General features: G+C 45.6%; 1 protein-coding gene across 7 annotated transcripts; it reads right to left on the bottom strand.

Annotated features, from left to right (window-relative positions):
- Positions 1-1,222: 1,222 nt before the first annotated feature.
- Positions 1,223-18,468, bottom strand: LOC121591486 (protocadherin-like wing polarity protein stan). 7 transcript variants are annotated; one of them, XR_006004540.1, is made up of 10 exons: positions 18,311-18,468; positions 13,992-16,088; positions 6,906-13,602; positions 6,606-6,826; positions 5,602-6,514; positions 5,467-5,536; positions 4,478-5,390; positions 4,222-4,320; positions 4,034-4,139; positions 1,223-3,426 (listed from the first exon to the last, which is right to left on the bottom strand). XR_006004540.1 is itself a non-coding variant. In XM_041912027.1 (8 exons), exons 2-8 carry the CDS (start codon positions 15,992-15,994, stop codon positions 3,393-3,395), a joined length of 10,851 nt encoding a protein of 3,616 aa, XP_041767961.1. In that variant the 5' UTR covers positions 15,995-16,088; positions 18,311-18,468; the 3' UTR covers positions 1,223-3,392. The 7 variants fall into 7 exon arrangements, 1 of the variants encoding a protein (XP_041767961.1); XR_006004539.1 differs by having other exon boundaries at positions 4,039-4,139; XR_006004541.1 differs by having other exon boundaries at positions 4,039-4,139; positions 4,226-4,320.
- Between the last annotated feature and the right edge of the window lie 305 nt (positions 18,469-18,773).

Here is an 18,773-nt window from a genome sequence, read left to right as displayed (position 1 = left end):
AGTGCCAAGATCAAGCGCGGATATCGTGGCATAAAAAATAAATACATTTTATTTTTCGTTGTTCATAATCGCATATTATAATACATCTCTTCCAACCCGTTCTGCCATATGAGTACAGATTTAAATTTTATAATAATTATTTGTCTGGTTAGGATAAGCTAAATTATAACAAAAAGTATAATAGATGTTACAAATTGCACCATAACACCAAATAACATTTTTGGTCTCGCTTATCACAATTTTTATAAACGATACGCGACGAAGTGCGATGAATATTCCTGTGAGCATGGGAGAGTGCACAGACAACACATACTGTGTGCGAGAAAGAGTGAACAGTTATCTTGCACGCAGCAAGCAACAGCCGGACAAAGCCGGTTTTTTTAAAGAACGGAACGCACCTTGCTGACAATATTGAACCGGCAAAAACCGGAACGGAGTGAACGGAAAGAACGAATTGAACGGAACGGAATGAACGGAAAGAACGGAATGAACGGAAAGAACGAAATGAACGGAACGGAACGGAATGAACGGAATGAACGGAACGGAACGGAATGAATGGAAAGAACGGAAAGAACGGAATGAACGGAATGGAACGATTTTGTATAAAGGATCGGAACGGTACGGCCTACATAAAGAACGGAACTTTTTTACTAGGTTCGGACCGGAACGGCCAACACTAATTTGAACTAATGCGTTGGAAGTTGGTCGATTCGAAGTCCAGAGGAAGAACCTTTTAGATTGAACGACTCGATACGACATTTCGAATGCACTCCATGTACAAACCGTTGATCATCTAAGATCGATCTATTTATTTTTAATTTAACATTTTAATTAACTTAAAATTCCAGTTCAAGCACACATAAGATTATTCTGCTTCTTCTTCTTCTATTTGACGTAACGTTCTACGCGGACATGCCCGGTCTATATTCAACAGCCTTTCGAGACTTAACTCATTACCACGCAACGCAGCCGGATGATAGTCAATCCTTGCTACAGGGAGACGGTGCATTCTAGGCTCGAACCTTCGAGTTCACGACTGTACCACGGAACCGCCCCGGGACACAAGATTGATACGATTTCTTAAATAAACTCCCAAATAAGCATCGCATTTATTTCGGATTGAAAACTGCAGAATTATAAAAGAGCCGAGTATATAGATTCCAGAAACGCAGAATTGCCAGAATTCGGATGACTGCGAGTAAAAGATGTGTTACACATACGCTATCGTCACATATTCATTCATATTTATTGATGCAATCTCTTCTTTGCATGAAAATAATTCATGTTTCGTGGAATGCTTTAAAATCGCAACCTCCTCCAGCTTGTCTTACTATTACTCTTTTCCTTGTTTAGTTGTGCACTCTTCATCGTCTTGTGAGTCGAGTTAGCAGTACACACGGAATGTTACATGTTCTTACATCTTGCCTAACAAATGCTAATATACTAAAGCAATTTAAAAAAATCTCACTTTCGCAGTCCACAGTCAATATTATTACTCGGTTACACAACAGTTTCAGCACGCAGACTTGAAAAGGAAATAAAACCTCCCCCCAATGGAGATTGGGTGTGGTTGAGCGGGTAAAGCAGTGTGTAAAGTTAAAACACGTAAATCGTTATACTGAATATAAGCACACATACACCGACAATATACCGTTCTTAGTGTAGAGAGATGAATTTGTAAACTTAAAAGTGCGGTTTTGTTACGTTTAAAATCTCAAGTATAAAAATATATCACTGGAATGTCGCTTAGCACCCATTATTGTGTAGCCCTTAATTGTACATCTACATACATACAAGGAGAGCCTGCACAACGCCGGTGGTTATGTTGAGATAAAACTAACTAGTTAAACTAAAGCGTTGAGATAAAATCATTGGATGGAATGTGTGTAGTATATCGTGCTAGACTATCACCACTGGGAACAGGTAAAATTAAGAGAGTACGACGTTCGATGGGAACAAGGGAACTTAATCAATATTGTTGTACAAATACCGTTGAGTCTAGTTGCTAAAATAATTTATCTGTTAGCGGATTTCCTAAGTTGTATGGCATAAAGCAGTAAGGATTACAATAAGTCTTTCAAATGTAGAAGTTTTTCTCCCCTTCCTCCCCCTCCCCCCCAATTACTTCAATAATTCACTTCTCTGCTGCACTACTAAGCTTGTTTCGTCTGCGATGCAATAATCCCTAAGCTGAGTCACTCACATAATTAGGAATGTCTGTAAGAGAGAGAGAGAGAGAGAGTGAATATCGAGTACGGGATCGTATTCATTGGAGTAGGATTGGAAAATTTCATTAAATACCGAGAAACTGGTACACTGGTAATGTTTTAGATAAATGTTTTCCACTAAAACTTTGCCACCATTTTGCTTCATTCAAGCTTGCAAAGTTGCAAATTAAAATCGATGATAAATGAGTACTAAAAATGCAGCTGCATAAATTCATTCAACCACGTTCAAAATCAAATCTAAAAAAAATTCACCTACTTTCAGGCACTTTCAGTAATCGTGTAAACGTACTTTCGTTTCTGTTTTTTCCTTTCTTATTTTCAAACATTTCCTTGCAATAAATCCCTTTTACTGTTTTTTACTGTCTCTGAACCATTCCATTGCTGCAGTAATTTAGCACTCAAAATAACCTAAGTATCGTATAAAAAGCACATTGCGCTACAAATTCTTAATGTCTACCCCGTTCCTGCTGCGTGTGATGGGTTCGAGTGCCTTTCCCCTCTAACTGCAATAACAATGAGTATAATCAAGGCAGTGGTCGGATTTTGCTCCCTCGTGTAGATGGCAGTTGGCTTCAGTTTATCGATCTGCTGCGTGCAGTAAAGCGTGCGAATATACATAAATAACCCTATCGCACGAGGTTCGTTCAGAGTTGCTATTCAGGCGTTGCTCGTTTTAACTACGTTTAGAACATCCACAAATAAGTGAGTAAGTTGCTGTTGATGTTTTGTGTGTGCTTCTTTTGCATAAAAAGAACACACGTTCAGGAAACAGGATGTCAGTTCGTTTGCATTGAAAACAAAGCAAAAGCGGTAAGGGAATAGCCTGGTACTTAAAATACAACCACATTCATTGTATATCATATATCGATCTGTATAAATATATACATCCAAAACATGAATGCAGCACCACTCGTTGAGCCATGTGGCTATATTCATGCTATTGTTAGTATAAATATATTACAAAACTTTGTTTCTTGTTCAGTTGTTGCTTCTTTTTTTTGCAAGTCCCATTTTTTCACAAATATACATGCAACCGAATGGATCTGCGGCGGGAAGTATCTATTTTAATGTAGAGAGCTTCTCGTAAGAGAACATGCACGATGATGTACACACGTTGCGCAATCCAATCAAAACATGATTTCACGCTCTTTCACTGCTTCAGGCTTACACCGTTGTTTCATCGTCATCATTGGGTGTACTGTGAAAAGTAAAATAAATTCAATCCATTACTTTATAGTTAAAAATACAGTGCGAATCACACATTTTTAAATACTAAAATAATACTACTAGATACCCTACCTATACGTGGTTGTATAACATTGTTTAAGATGTTAAAATTAAAACAAAACGATCAATATACATACAGTGAAACCAGGATGTTAGATACTCTGAGAGAAAACTCGATAGAATTTTAACAAAAAATTGAATGTTAGAGGTTAATAGATTAAAAGAGAATAAAATTAAAAGCTCATTTCATTACATTTATACATTTGTGGTTATAAGCTCCATACGTTCCCATTTTTGTATTATCTGTGTACGATCACATACTACTAATTTATTTATTTATTTATTTAGCTACAATATTTCCATTAACACTTAAAATGGAAAATAAAGTAAAAATTTACTTTTTACTACAAAGAATTGAGAAAAGTATTTAGTAGATGTGAAAAAATCTCCAAACTCAATAAGCGACAATTTTATCCACTTTCATGAGATACACTTTCTGCTCTTATCCAGCTTTCACTGTATTGTAGATAAAAAAGACTAATAATTCAACTAATGTGTTGTAAAATACACGAAAATACCCAACTGCCATTTTTTTCTCAAGTCTTCTACTTTTCGTTACTACTGTTACTATATACTGCCATGTTACTAAGAATTTTTGGTTTGTTTCGTTAGGGGGTTTGCATGCTACAGAAATTATTACGATAACAAAAGAATTATGTAATAACCTTAAATTAAAACCCATACCCACTACCCTCACCCTACTTACATACAGGTCGATCGCTGTTGTTCTTCAGATGTGTTATATAATTTCCAGATCCAGCTGTTACGGTTTTACTCTAACATTTTTAGACGGTCCCAACACCAGCTAATCCAATGTACGCACAGTCAATGTTATGAGTAAACAGAAACGGTGTAGCAAAAGTTAGCTCAGTTTATCATTTAAATTACTGAATTATATCAATCATTCAATTGCGACTCGCCATCTGGTTAGTGGGTTTAATTAAGCAGCAGAGAATACTTACTCGTTAGTAGCACCATTCAACTGCCCTATCGATTGCAGTGGTGCCGGAGAAAGCCCTTCCGGGGCTCTCATTAACAGCTGTGGTGGCGAAGGCGACGACGAAGCGATATGCTCCATGTGTCCAATATTTTCCATCCCTCCAGTATGGTGCATTCGCGCTGTACCATTATGCACTAGGTGGTCCTCCTCGGCGGTGTAGGGAAAATTGTAAGGATTTTTATCAGAGCCTTCCGACATCCTGTCTGATTCGCCCCCGTTGCCTGTTTGGTGGTGCTTGTATTGTTGTCGTTGTTGCTGTTGATAATCGTTCTTGAGTAGCGATTGCACACTCGACTTGAATGACATGCCGTGTATGCCTCCGGGTGGGCTGTACAGATCGTTGGGAGCGGTTAGAGGGTGGCCGTGGTACGGCGACTCTGCGCCACCTGCACTAGTACCATAGCCGAGCGTTCGTGACCGTTCGTAGAGTGATTCTTTCAGTGCGTATGGGTTTTCATGCTGGTACGCACGCATATGATTGATGACCTGCATCGACCCTGTGTGCCTTGCTTCGGCAATAGGCACTCCTCCACCAGTACTACTACCGTTTACCGATGATGCGTAATGATGGGGTAGAGTGCTGGAAGGATTTACCGATGCTTGCGAGTCGTACCGTTTCGCGTAATCAGCCGGAGGGACATAATTATCCGCATTACCATAGTTGCTGTAATTTCGATCACTGTGGAGGTCCGTGTTTGAGTATCCTATGTTATAGTTTTCCTGAATGTTTTCCAAAATCGACGGTGGCATGTTCATACGGTTCTGATGCAGATATGACGTTTCCGTGATATCCGGGTTTGGGAGCGAGCCACCGTTTGTAGGAGATTTATGTGGATGTGCCTCGTTATCCGATGCCGTTTCTTGTGACCATCGACCTGTAAAGATAGAATTGTCGAATGAAACCAACATTGCCAACATTTGTCTAAATGGATTGTTTTCCAATGCACTTACCATTTCCTGGTGGCATGTAATTGTTAGCATTTTGATTTGGCCATCTTGTAGGTGTTACGTTGGGGAATAGCTACAAAAATCAAGGGTCGCTTAATTAATTTCATAAAGATGCAAATAAAAGCAATTACTTCTTACCTGTGGACTCTGCACTACGTGCAATTCTGGTGGAGTTGTAGCAACGTGCTCGGTTATGTTCGGTAGGTAGGATGTGCTGCACACTCCAGTGCTACGATGCGTACTACTGTTGCGTCCGACGCGAGATTCTTCATCATCGCTCGAGTGGCTTGAGGCAAGCTCTAGACTTCTCCCATCAGTCTCACTGCCAGAGTCGGAATCTCGGCGATGCCTTCTGTGACTTCGACGTTCTCCGTCCCGTCCTTGTCCACCATTCTTTATCTTACGCAGTGCACTTTCCTCGTAATGTCCGCGCATATACGAAGCCACTCCGTCGCTGTTGTAGTTGGAAGTGGAAGTTGAAGTGTGTCTAAATTGACCATCGCTTCGATAGGGACTAGAGCTTGTTTTAGCCGTGCTGCGAGAAGTGGTGCTCGACGTGCTAATTCCAATGTTTCTTCTTGCCGTATCGTACTGTCCACCAGAGCTACCGGCGAACCCGGGTGTTTTCGGGGATCCTACGTTTTGTGAGCTATTGCTGATGGCGATTGAAGACTCGAGTAGCGGTACTTTGCGCCCCATGCAGCGTAAAAACGCGTTATGTAGGTTTTCACGCACCCGTTTGTTTATAATGCAATATCCAATGATGGAAAAGAGCGAATGCATAATGACCACGGCTGATAGGAGCATATTGAGCAGCTGGGAATTTTCTGACGCAGAAAGCACTGCAAGCACCCACATTATACCCAAGAGCGGCAGCGACACAACTGACAACCAAAGCAGTGTACGTAGATTGCCAAAACCTAACACATGATCCTTGATCGTAAATGCTGCTTTTACCGACAAAAATAGGATGAAAAGATCGAATACCGACACGATTGCGATTGGTCCAACCATCCACCAGATGACCGATTCGTACACCGACAACCAGCAGCTGTAGTGCAACGATATGAAACGTTTGTTGGAAATTAGCCAATATTGTAAAAACTGCGTACCAAAAAACACATTCTATCAACAATACTTACAACAAACTGTTTCCATATTCATGTACACGAACTCCAACAGAAAGGCCTACAAGCAGTGCGGGCGCACCGTAGCCTATCGTATGATAGAAACCCATCGGTCCATGGTTGATGTCACGCATTTCAGTTAACATTCGGTATAGATGCACGCAATCTACTGTCGTCCACGCGAATGCTGCCAGCCACGTGTAATGCAGCGCAATAGCAACCAGTTTGCATGGGAACTAGAAAACAAATGTATTGTTTGCATTAACAATCCAACAATCCACTATGAGCTATTCTGAACAAAACACAAACACTTACCTCATTGTCCAGCAGATCCCTGCGCGCTTGAATGGCTACGAAGAACAGCAACTCCGCAGTGAAGATGCAAAACAATAAATTCTGATGAATACTGTTCGAGTTTGTCTGCAGGCCGCGTAGCAGTGCCAACGACACTATTACCGCAAAAAGGATTGGTAACGAAAGCAGGAACGCAGAGTACGAGGTAATCTGTACCAGCAGCGACGGTTCGGGGATGTCTTCCGGATCGATAATGTCTACTAGTACCGCATACGTTGCCAGCTGGTTGCACGTACAGTTCACCACAATTGTATCATTATGTCCGATCATCTCATAGTTCGGTATTTCCGTCTGGCAGCCGATGCGCGTCCAAAGGTTTGCATGCGTATTCCACCGGACGCACTGGGGGTTGGAACGGGAAACAAATCGATTCCGGGGTATGTTTAACCACATCTGCAACTTGATCGCCTGCTTCAGATGTGGCTGACCGAGGGGGACGTAATTCGTGCGGGAAGCTGAATCCATCTCAACCGACTCTGGAATGCCACCATCGGCCGACACAATACTTCTACGCCGCTTTCGGATTGCTGTTTCTGCTGTACGTTCGATGGAGGACATCTGTTCACTACGTGCTAGAACTACCGTTTCGGGGAGATCATCGTCGTGGAAGAAGTCTTCGCCATTCTCCGCCGTATTTACCATCGGCACTTGTGGTGCATGCTGATCCAGCGTATCTAACCCTTCCTCCCGGTCGCTCATATCATGAATTGATATTTTAATCTCATTCAACGACAACTTTTCATTGGTTCGTTCCGGTACAGGTTTTGCGGGCGGAGGAGCGATCGTTTCCACTTGATTATTGCCACCCGACTTCTCTAGTCCTCCCGACGATGGGAAGGGTTGAGTATAGGAATCTTTGTCCAATTCCGGTGTAACGATAGCGATTGACAGAACGCTACTGGCAATTTGCATTTCTACGCCCCAGCGACGTGTGACGGTTTCGTCAAAATTGGTCGGAAATAGTTCGCCCGCATCCTTGTACTGTGCGTAGGTAAAAATGGCACGATGCTCAGCGATTTGATTGACCACCTCGTTCTTGTCGGGCGCGGTGATGCCCAACATATCCAGCGGAATAAGCACCTTTGTGGAACGATCAAATTTGGACCGATCTTGGATGTAGTTGTTGTACTTCGGAAACGAAATCAACGGTTGCTTCTGTTTTGGCGAGTTTTGCAAAAATGAGCTCGTATCGGGCAAGATGACTGTTTCCGCAGGATGCCCATGATGGTCCTGATGCCCTTTGGCTTGCTTGAATTGCTGCTGTTTTACCATTTGCGATTCATAACCGAACAACGACTCGGTAGTTACAATGTCCATTCCGAGCACCATGTTCTTGTGGACTATCTCGAACGGATTTGTGTAAGTGTCGTGTTGTGAGCGAGCCAGCACGATCATATATTGATTGAACGCATCCACCAAATCATCCGGTCCACGCCCGGTCAAGTCTTGTACCCTTTTCCATTCGCTCGCGTATCGTCTATCCAGTATCTCTCCGGCGCTTTCCACCAGATTCCGAACGTAGTGCTTGTCCTGGCTGTGGGAAAGGTTCAACCCATGCTGGTACGCCTCGTAGCGCATTAGCTCGTGCAGGAACCGATCGGTAATTAATAGGTCTGCCCCATACAGCTTGCTTTGTACGAACGATTGACCATCGTTCAGTAGGTAGTCGAGCTCGAAATCGTCTTCTCGCCAAAGCGACGCCGATGAACTGCCCATCGTCTTTTCTGAACCAATTGCGTACAAATCGTTCATTCTACTATCGCGCAATCCATTTCCATCCTTCTCACTAGTCTGGCCACCTACACTGATACATGCCTGCTGTAGGCTCGCGGCTACTTTTACAGAAATAAACGTGTTCAGCTCCAGTCCATCTACCTCTATTTGCGATAGTTGCTTTCGCAGATCTAAAAACGCTTCCGATGTGCAGTTGAACATGTCAGGGGCACCCCATCCACTTTGTACCTGCTCGCAGCGTCTAGTACCTTTGCCTCGAGCCGGGGCAGGGCAGTTTTCGACCGCTAGCTCTCCAAACGCTGTCCGAGGCCACCACAAACCAGCTGAGTGTGACTTGGGACAACCGTCGTAGACGACCTCGCACCCGTTTAGAGTAACTTCCGCGTACGGATTGGAGCACGAATCGCATCGCCTGCCGATGACTCCTTCGCGACATTCGCACTGTCCCGAGCTGTTGCAGGATTTGCCATACGATCCCACCGTATAACATTCACAGGGCAAGCAAACCGTGTCATTCACCGGTTGATAGTGGTTCTCCCGACAGTAACACTGGCCTGTGCTTTTGTCGCAGTTTGGATGGTACCCTTGTTTAATGTTGCATTTGCACGGTCCACAGCTACGTTCGCCCCACCACCCGGCAGGGCATGGTTGTTGCACAGTGTTCTCACAGTACTCTCCGGAGCTTAAGCTGCTATTGCACTCGCATCGGTAACCCTTGGTGTTGACCGTATCCGCCCGACAGATGCCATTATCGGAACACGGTTTTACTGTGCATACTGGTTTGCACTCACCGCCAACAAATCCATGCAAACACTCGCAATACGCTTCATCCCAGTTGCTCACACAAATGGACTCTTCCGGGCAACCATCCGGACACTTTGCATTGGAAGCACATCCGTCAAGCACGTTCTCACGCACTGTTGGGCGCTTCAAAACGGATTGTACTCCTCCGACACGCACATCTTGAATGCATCCTTCAAAGTTTTCCGACGGCCCTCCGTAGTGCTGCCCGATCGTGCCTTCCAATCCACCGATCACAATTCTACCGACGTACAGACCCTGAATCTTTTGTGTCACGGGTAGCACGCCGCTTCGCTGACCGTAGTCTACCGTGAGCGAGACCTCGGTGCCCATCCATTTAATTTCCACCCGATGCCAGCGCCCATCGGCCAGATCCGCACCAGCCAGTTGCAGCGGCTCACCGTTGTACAGGTATTGCAGGATGCCATCTCGCAGCGAAACCACGGCTGAGCTGTTCTGCCCTACCTGTATCTCCATCACGAACGAATCGCGTTTACGGGTCCGCAATGAAAATACAGTCAGCCAGGGCAGTTGAATCGGACGCAGCAAAGGATTGAAGCTTAATATGCCATCGCCATGAAAGCGCCACGGTAGCGCAACGGACTCCTGGCATGCGTTACCAGTGAAACCATCCGGACAGTCGCACTCCCACCCTTCTCCCCAACCTTCACGACAGGTGCCACCATTGAAGCAAGGCTCCGAAGCACATGATGCTGCCTTCTGCGGACAGCCAGCCACTGTACCGTTGTCGGCAATGTACGCCCCCAGATCCACGTACCGCTGATCGATGTACAGGTCCGAGATGCAACCGACAAAGCTGTGCGAGCGTATCTGAAAGTAGGCTGGAATTTTCGGCAACCCGCCGATCTGCAGAGGGCCAGTTAGGTCGAAAAATCGATGGCACGGTTCCACAAGCGAAGCACATCTTCGGTCCAGCACGAGAGTCGTTTGATTCGCACAATTCCACCGCTCGCCAAGGCCTGCCAGTGCCGTAGCAGTGTCACAGTTGTCCAGTGACAGCAACACGGTGCGGTTGAAGTACTTCACCTCCACTGTGTGCCAATTGCCATCCGACACCTTGCGCTGCTGGTTGACCGTCACTGTTTCCACCTTGTCGCCTAGCGAGAAGGAAAATACCACTTTTCCGTTGATGATTTCGAGAGCGATGAAATCATGCTGCTCGTTATAGCGACCATTGTACAGCAGGAGCCCACTGTCGCGTACGGTCGCAAACTTAAGCCGTATATTGAACCGGTGCCGTTGCCTCATCCCTGGGAACGTGAGGAACGAATTTCTCGTAAACGATCGCGACATAAGCTCGCACGTTTTCGTGTACGGTGGCCAATGTCCGCCTTGCCCGCTGGTAAGACAACTATAACCATCGCCACACACCTCTGATATGCACGGTTTCAAGCCGGCTATCGACGTTTCACAATTAACCCCAGTGTATTGCTCGGTACAGACGCACGAGTATCCTCCTTCTCTTCGCATACAACTTCCGCCATTCTGGCAAGGATCCGAGTAGCACAGGTCGACCTCCGTATCGCACAAATAGTGTTCCCTACTTCCGGTGAATCCTTCCGGACACTTGCAGGCAAACGTGTTGACGGGATGGATCGGACGAAACAGAACCGTGTCGCTGTGTATGAACCCAGACGCATTGCCAAACTTCAACACAGACAGACATTGTTCGTAGTTTAGGCATGGCTCCCGTACGCACAGATTATCATCAAACGGTAGCACACGCACCGTCGCCAACCGTGCCAGTATGGCTCGGTTTAGGTAAATCCGTTCCTGCAGATACTGTGAACTGTAGTACTCTTCGAACGCCACATCCGGTCTGCGTGCAGAGAAGCTAACGTTCAGTATCTTTCCGCTTACGTCGATGTCTTCTTGTATTGAAAACAAAAAGATATTTTCCTTGGGACACGGTATGATTGCAGCCAGCCCATCGAGGAAGAAGCTTAGCAGCGGCGATAAAAATGCTTCCTCCGTCATCTCGTCCAGCCGTACCGTTACCGAGTTGAACAACATGTCCTCCGTTATCAGGCGCACAATCAATTGCATGATTGCTTTTGCCTCATTGATTCCGTCCGTTACCGATACCTCCATGGTTGCAAATTTCGGTACATTCGTGTTGAGTTGCGGACTCAATGTTAACCCACCGGTGGAGCTGTTCAATCTTAGCAGGTTTGCATTGTTTCCCGAAAGGATTCGGTACGTCAACTTGTCCGTTACGTCTGCATCGAACGCTGGAATACGGCCAATAACTCCACTCGGAAAACAGTCCCGGAAGTTGTTGAAAATCACTTGAAAGTCGCGTAATACGGGAGCATTGTCATTGACATCCGTCACCAGAATCTCTACATATACGTCGTTCCGAAGCGGTGGACTAGCAGCTCGTATGATTAGCTCGAACCGTTTGCGTGGCGATTCATAATCCAGCTCCGTCATCGTTAGTAGCTGCGCTCGATCCGAACCCGGTCGTGTAACGAGCGAAAATGAGTTCGAATCATCTCCTCCAATAATCGAATAGTGTACGATTGCGTTCACACCTTCGTCGGGATCGTGGGCGTATATCTCCCCGACCACGGATCCCACTGGACTGTTTTCCGGCACATACAGCGTCAGCTTATCGGATGCAAACGTCGGCGGAGAATCATTCACATCGTCCAGCCGGATCTGCACTTCAACGCTACTGCTCATTGTGGGCGTACCTTTGTCACTAGCGATGGCAGTCAGGTGATACACCGGAATGCTCTCACGATCGAGTCCTTTATTGGTGCGTATCACGCCGGAGATGGGATCTACCACAAATGAACCTTCGTCCATGTCCTTCTGACCGAGCGCATACTTTACGCGCCCATTAAGCCCCATATCCAGATCGGTAGCTGCAATCTGTACCACCGACGTTCCAATTAATGCATCCTCTGGAATCGTCGCTTGATACAACGGAACTTTAAACACCGGCGCATTATCGTTCACGTCCGTCACGCTGATTTCGACATCCGTTGTATCGCTCAGGGACGGGTTGCCCCCGTCCTTTGCCGTTACGGTCAAAAGGTATCCGCTCGTACTCTCCCGATCCAGTTTAGCGTTCGTTATGATTGCGCCCGTTTGTGCGTTAATGGTGAACGGTTCATTCGCTCCGAGTCCATTCACTGACTCATCGTTCAGTAGGTAAGTTATTTGTGCGTTGATACCTACATCACTATCGGATGCAGACACTACCAGCACGGTTGTACCGATGGGTGCATCCTCAAAAACGGAAGCACTGTAGGGGGCGTTCTCGAAAACGGGAGCAAAATTGTTAGCATCCGTAATGTTTATATTCACTATCGCAGTATCCGTCCGCTGGCCACTGTCGGTAGCAGTGATGGTAAGCGCGAACCTTCGCTCTTGCTTATAATCCAACGGTTGTGCAATGGTTATCAATCCCCGGCCGTTTTGCGACGTTATTGCAAACCGACCGCGCGTATTGCCGGCCGTAATTTCATAATGCAACCGTGAATCTTCGTCAGGATCGGTGGCAGTCACTGTCGTTACCGGTGTACCCGGCGGTTGATCCTCTGCCAACATCGCTTCGTAGTACTTGGGGCTAAACGTTGGATCGTTATCATTCACGTCCTGGATCGTCACTATCACTGACGTGCTGGCCGATTTCGGAGGGATTCCACCATCGACCGCAACCACCTGAAAGCTGTACCGGCTTTGCTCTTCGCGATCCAGCGCCTTGGTCGTGTGAATCCAGCCAGTGCGTGGATCTACTGCTAGTGGCATCCCATCGTCGCGGTTCTGTATACTGTACGTTATCTCCGAATTCGCGCCTTCGTCGGAATCGTATGCCTGCACGCGCACGATATTATATCCCACGGGTACACTCTCAAGCACCGCCTCTTGGAACTGGGAGGTATAAAAACGTGGTGCATTGTCGTTCGCATCAAGTACGTTCACCAGTAGCTGTGTTGTGTTGGAGCGTGAAGGACTTCCTCCGTCTTGAGCACGAATCACCAGACGATAGCTCCTGACGTTTTCGTAGTCCAACGGTTTCACCAGAGACACATCACCACTCATCGAGTCAATGGAAAACTGTGATTGCGTATTTCCACCGATTATGGCATAGCTGTACAGAATGAAGCGTGCGCAAGGAACATGAAAAAAAAGGACATGAAAGTAATTAGCTGCGTCTGACTGAGGACTCTTGGCTAGTGGCTGACATCAGCAATAGAATTGATTAGCAAGCAAACGAGAGGGAATTGGTTTTCGATGACTGAAATGGAATTGTTATTGCAAAATTTATTTTTTCTGTTTTGCAAATTTTATAGGTTATATCTTTTGACAAGAGTTAGAGAAATGATTAATTTTAAAAAAGAATTGAAGCTAACTAATAAATGAAAATGAAAAAAAAATTAAGGTAACTTATAACTGATGACATTCGCATATAAAGATATAACAATATGCAACAAAACAATATTAAACAGATTTTTTAGCATAATTGAAGAATTTACTCACCGAATTGCAGCATTATTTCCCTGGTCTGCATCCGACGCTTGTATATGGGCAATCACATTATTTTCGTTGGCCCACTGATCTTCACGTACCTGCACCGTGTACGTTCGCTCACTAAACTGCGGATAGTTGTCGTTGTCGTCTAAAATTTTCACCAAAACCGTCGTGGTGGCCGATTTGCGTTCCGATTGTGGCGTTGCCATATCGGTAGCAGTTACCATAATCGTGTACATTCCCGACACTTCGCGATCTAGTGCACTTCTTGTCGATATGGTACCACTGCGCGCATCGATGCGGAACTTTTGTGAACTGCCGTCATTATCACCCTCGACTGGATTGCCCTCGTTGCTACCGTTGGCCGCCGTCCCCGATTGTTCCTGGTTCTCGCCGAGGATACTTGTGATGGCATACTCGATGTCAGCATTTTTGCCTATATCCTGATCCGTCGCTCGTATTGTAATGACGGTCGAGCCAACACTCACTCCCTCGCGCACTGTAGCATGGAATTGTTCTGCCTCGAACGTTGGTGTATGGTCGTTGCAGTCGAGCACATTAACCTGCAGCGTGGTGGTGCCGGAACGAGGAGGAAAACTGTCATCGGTTGCTATCACCCGAAAGTAGTGTACGTCCATAAGCTCACGGTCGAGGGTGGAGGAGGTTGTCACCACACCAGTGCGCGAGTCGACCTTGAACATTGCCTGGGATCGTGAGTCCAGCAACGAAACGAGTGAATATACCACTGGCGAGTCTTCCGGATCACGCGCGCGCACCGTAATGACATTTGCGCCGGGCGGTTGCTCCTCCAGTACCGATGCCACGTACAATGCCTGCTCGAAATAGGGACTTTGATTTCTCAACTCTCGTCGCACGCGCTTTGCTATATCGGTATCATTTAGCTCCTGGTGATGGTATACGATCTTTAGGCGATGATCGGCATCTATGATATCCTTCCGATCGCATCGCACATTGTACGTTATAATCACCTTCCATAGAGTTTCCGGTATGCATAGATCTCCAGTAGCAATCAAATCGCCTGTGCGAGTCTCAATCTCGAATCGCTCATCGTTCACATCTAGGTAACGAACCGTACAGTGGTGTAGTACCGTTTTCGGCAAAAATGCACCAATCGAGTTGATATACTGTGACTTCTTTAGACAAATGTGTTTCCACTTGTCAGTGGTGTGAATAGCATACGATGCGTACGTTTCGGAGATCCACTGCTTGGCGTCGGCAATTTTGCGATGTATTCGATCGGCCGGTAGATCCCGTATTTCACGGCGCTTTCGCGAGATTATGCCGTGTCGATATTCATTCTCAAGCACGGTATCGAACAGGATGTCACCTTCGCGAAAGGTCGTGTAGTTAGTGACACTCGTAGCCGCCAACCACGGATATTCGGAACGATAGTAATAGAACCGATCGCCCAAGTACTCGCCGTACATGCGTTGCTCGTATTCTTCAGCATCATCGTCTTCCCGCACTGGCAGCGGAGTATCCTTGGCGGTTGCTAAGCGATACACTGCTTCTCGTCTGTGTCGCTGGTGATGATGATATCCGGTATCATCCTCTTCGAAGAGCTTACGAAAACTAGCTGCAACCGCTTCGTCCTCGTCGGAGCAATTGCGCCCAACGATGAATATCCTTATCGGTAAACTGTAATAGTCTATACTACGCAGTCTGTTCGAGGTAGAATCGACGTAAAACGTAAATAGTGTAGGATAGTAGATGCCATCACATTTAAGCTTTCGCTTCAAGCTCACTTGCCCATTGTCCGGATCCACCCGGAGCAGATGGTGCACGTAGTGGGCAGATTTATGGGCATTGATTTTGTATTGCCGTTCCGATCCAAGTTTGTAAACGGAAGAGTTAAACAGTATCTTCCCTGGTTCGTCGTCTTCACTTGCTATTATCATATATCCATTGCAGGTGCTGCAAAGCAACAGAAGCTGCAAAAGCACCGCTATCAGAGCAAGCCTTGCCGCCAGATTGCACCGTGGCACGTTCATGGCGAAATGTTTCCGGCACTACCGTTTGTTGTTCCGCGTATCCAGCCTAAGTTTTGTTCACTAGCGTTCTACACTGCCGGACATGGTAGACGATCTGTGGAAAAAAAGAGAATCCCACACAATCGGTCAACAAATGCACGCCACTAACACCATCCGAAAGAATCCGCTATACCGAACTAAAAATTAACGATAACCACTAGCACAGCGCACACCCTACGGATTTGAAACTTTTTCCAACCCTATGGTAACGAACGAAACGTAGCCTTACGCACGAACCGTACATAACGCACGGCGATTGGTCGCGTATTAAATGCACCCCTAGCAGTAAACGCTTTTCTTCTTCGTACGCCCCGAAAACAGGATGAATCATCAACGCAAGCGGCGGCGTTTTCCCTAACATGCCGCTGACCCGAGGGAAATATCGATTTTCCCCCATTTCTTGTGTACAGCAGACAGCCGACAAGGATATACAGAGAATTCGCTCTCCCGGTGCCGTTACGTTCCGAGAAATCGGTAAGAACGTTAGACAAGCAATATAGCAGGGCTCTCGCTCACCCCATTGGCGAGTGTAAATTATACATACAGAGGAAGGTGGTACACAGTTTGCTGTTCTTTGGTTTATCAAGGGCTTGATATACATATAATACATCAATCCATCGTTCGCTTGCGAAATGCAGAAACATTTCCCCACATAGCGTGCAAGCATTACGGGTTGGGGGGCTTTCGGAGCAGCGTACACGCGAAGTTTGCTTTTAAATAAAGTAATCTCACAGAGAAACGACATTTTTGCACATGTGAACTCTGAACCTGGGGGAACGGTATCCCTCCAAACAAAAACTACACACATCGGTATTTTTAACACAAGATTTAAGGTGCTTTTAAAAATAATATTACTACAAAATTGGAGCAACAGAGTAAGTTTTTGTCTTAAGAGCAGTACTTTCGCAAGGAATAGTTAATGTTTTACTGTTTGTAGAAGATTTCTTAATGTGTTTATAGAACAAGCTCATAACTCTTTTAACAAAACGACAAGCAGCATAACAGCACTATTTCACAGCCGCGTTCGATTCCGGCTTTCAATAAAATGGATTTAAGTGTCATAAAACAGGGTTTAAATAACTCACACCCCGTCTATACGCATTCCACAATTCGGTAGCAAACAAACCAATTTGAGCCCATCTTCATTATCATAGCATTTCCTGTGCCAAGACCAACCGCCCTACATTTTCCCGCTACTCTCCAGCGAGCACTGAAAAATGCTTATCTCAAACAGGTTATCCACCATCCAGCCGCACAGCATCTTTCACCCTAGGCATGCTGCGAAAGGAAAATATGCTTGCGTAAGCAAAATCACGCGAGAACTTCGCGCTTCGGGTTGCGGAGAGCAGAAAGCAGCCTCACGAGCCTACAGCATCATGCCAGCGCGCTCGCGTATGTTGGCTACAGCATACGCAGCACCGTACGCTTGATCTCCCCGTGCAGCACCTCCTAATGCCAGCCAGCCAGACATACACACACGGCAAACTTAATCTAGCGGTAAACTGTCAATGACCGTCGCCACTTCTTTCTTTAACCACTTTTTGTTGGGGTCGTCATGAGCAACACATACGGGGGGATGTCTTGCGGATCTGGCTTAACACTATCTCCAGAAAAGCATGTGTGCGTGCGTTTGTGTGTGTATGTGCCATTCTCACTGCACAAATAAGGGAGGGGGGGGGGGGTGGGATTGTGTGCATGGTCCATCAAGAGATGTGGCGTTTCTACCCCGTCCTGCTTTCGGGAATTCATTCATTGAATATCGTTCTCCACATTTCGCTCACTACGGCGTAGGTTCACATGGTTGAGCGTTTAATGGAGGCTCCAGGCGCAGGTTGATCTTGAACTTTTTTTTAACATCTTTCCATCATCTAACCTTTTCAATGAATTCTCACAAATTGCACTTGTGAAGAACACACCTTTAAATTAAAAAAAAAAAACATACACACACTATACAACGTAAAGGATACACCGCACCGACAAGTGCAACTTCATGAACCACTGTACGCAGGAACCACACGCATTCTTATGTTTTCTCTCGCCCCTTTTCTTTGCCACCTTTATTGCACATACTCCAGTTTCGTTTTGTATCGCGCTTCTCGTTGGCTTTCAAATAAAGGTAACACAAACACCGGGAGTCACGCACACCACCACACACATACACACCAAGGAACGCTACCCTCGCAAACAAATCTCTCCCTCTCCTTTTTTTTCGGGAAACAGGTTCAAACACTGCACACTGCATGAACGGAATATTGAATTTACTACCCAAAAACTTACTTTTCCGAAGCAACCCTTTATCACTGGTTCTTCTTAAACCTTTCGCGTACACTTTACAACTTGATTTGAGAGTTAAAAGTTAGGATTTCATTTATTTTACTCCATTTAAATGCTACTCTACGACGACCGCCCTCCTGCTCGCCTGCACTGTGCTCGAACTATGCTGAACTGCTCGAATTTCGCGCAGCCTGCTAGGCACATGAATCGCGAACGTGGATATGTTGGTTGACATAACATAAATGGAATTGGCTTTGCGTAGAATTATGTTGAGAAAATTTTATTTATGTTAATGCAGAGCATAAGATAGCTGAAAAAAATGCAATCTCCTTTGCGTAAATTTTTGCTGAACGTGAAACAGAACATTGCCTCTTTTCGGTATTTGATTTTTTATATTATTTTTTTTTCGATGGCATTTTGTATTCCTCATATCCGTGGTCCGTGGTGGTCCATTACAATAATGATT

This window comes from Anopheles merus, chromosome 2L (assembly GCF_017562075.2).
Source record: "Anopheles merus strain MAF chromosome 2L, AmerM5.1, whole genome shotgun sequence".
NCBI classification, from domain to species: domain Eukaryota; kingdom Metazoa; phylum Arthropoda; class Insecta; order Diptera; family Culicidae; genus Anopheles; species Anopheles merus.
This window is presented reverse-complemented; position numbering and strand designations above follow the sequence as displayed.

Coding starts and splice junctions, on each gene's coding strand:
- LOC121591486 (XM_041912027.1), bottom strand. CDS start 15,994: ATGAACGTGCCACGGTGCAATCTGGCGGCAAGGCTTGCTCTGATAGCG. Junction 5,537..5,601: donor ACGTAGTGCAGAGTCCACAG/GTAAGAAGTAAT, acceptor TGATTTTTGTAG/CTATTCCCCAACGTAACACC. Junction 3,427..4,477: donor TTGAATGGTGCTACTAACGA/GTAAGTATTCTC, acceptor TACTTTTCACAG/TACACCCAATGATGACGATG.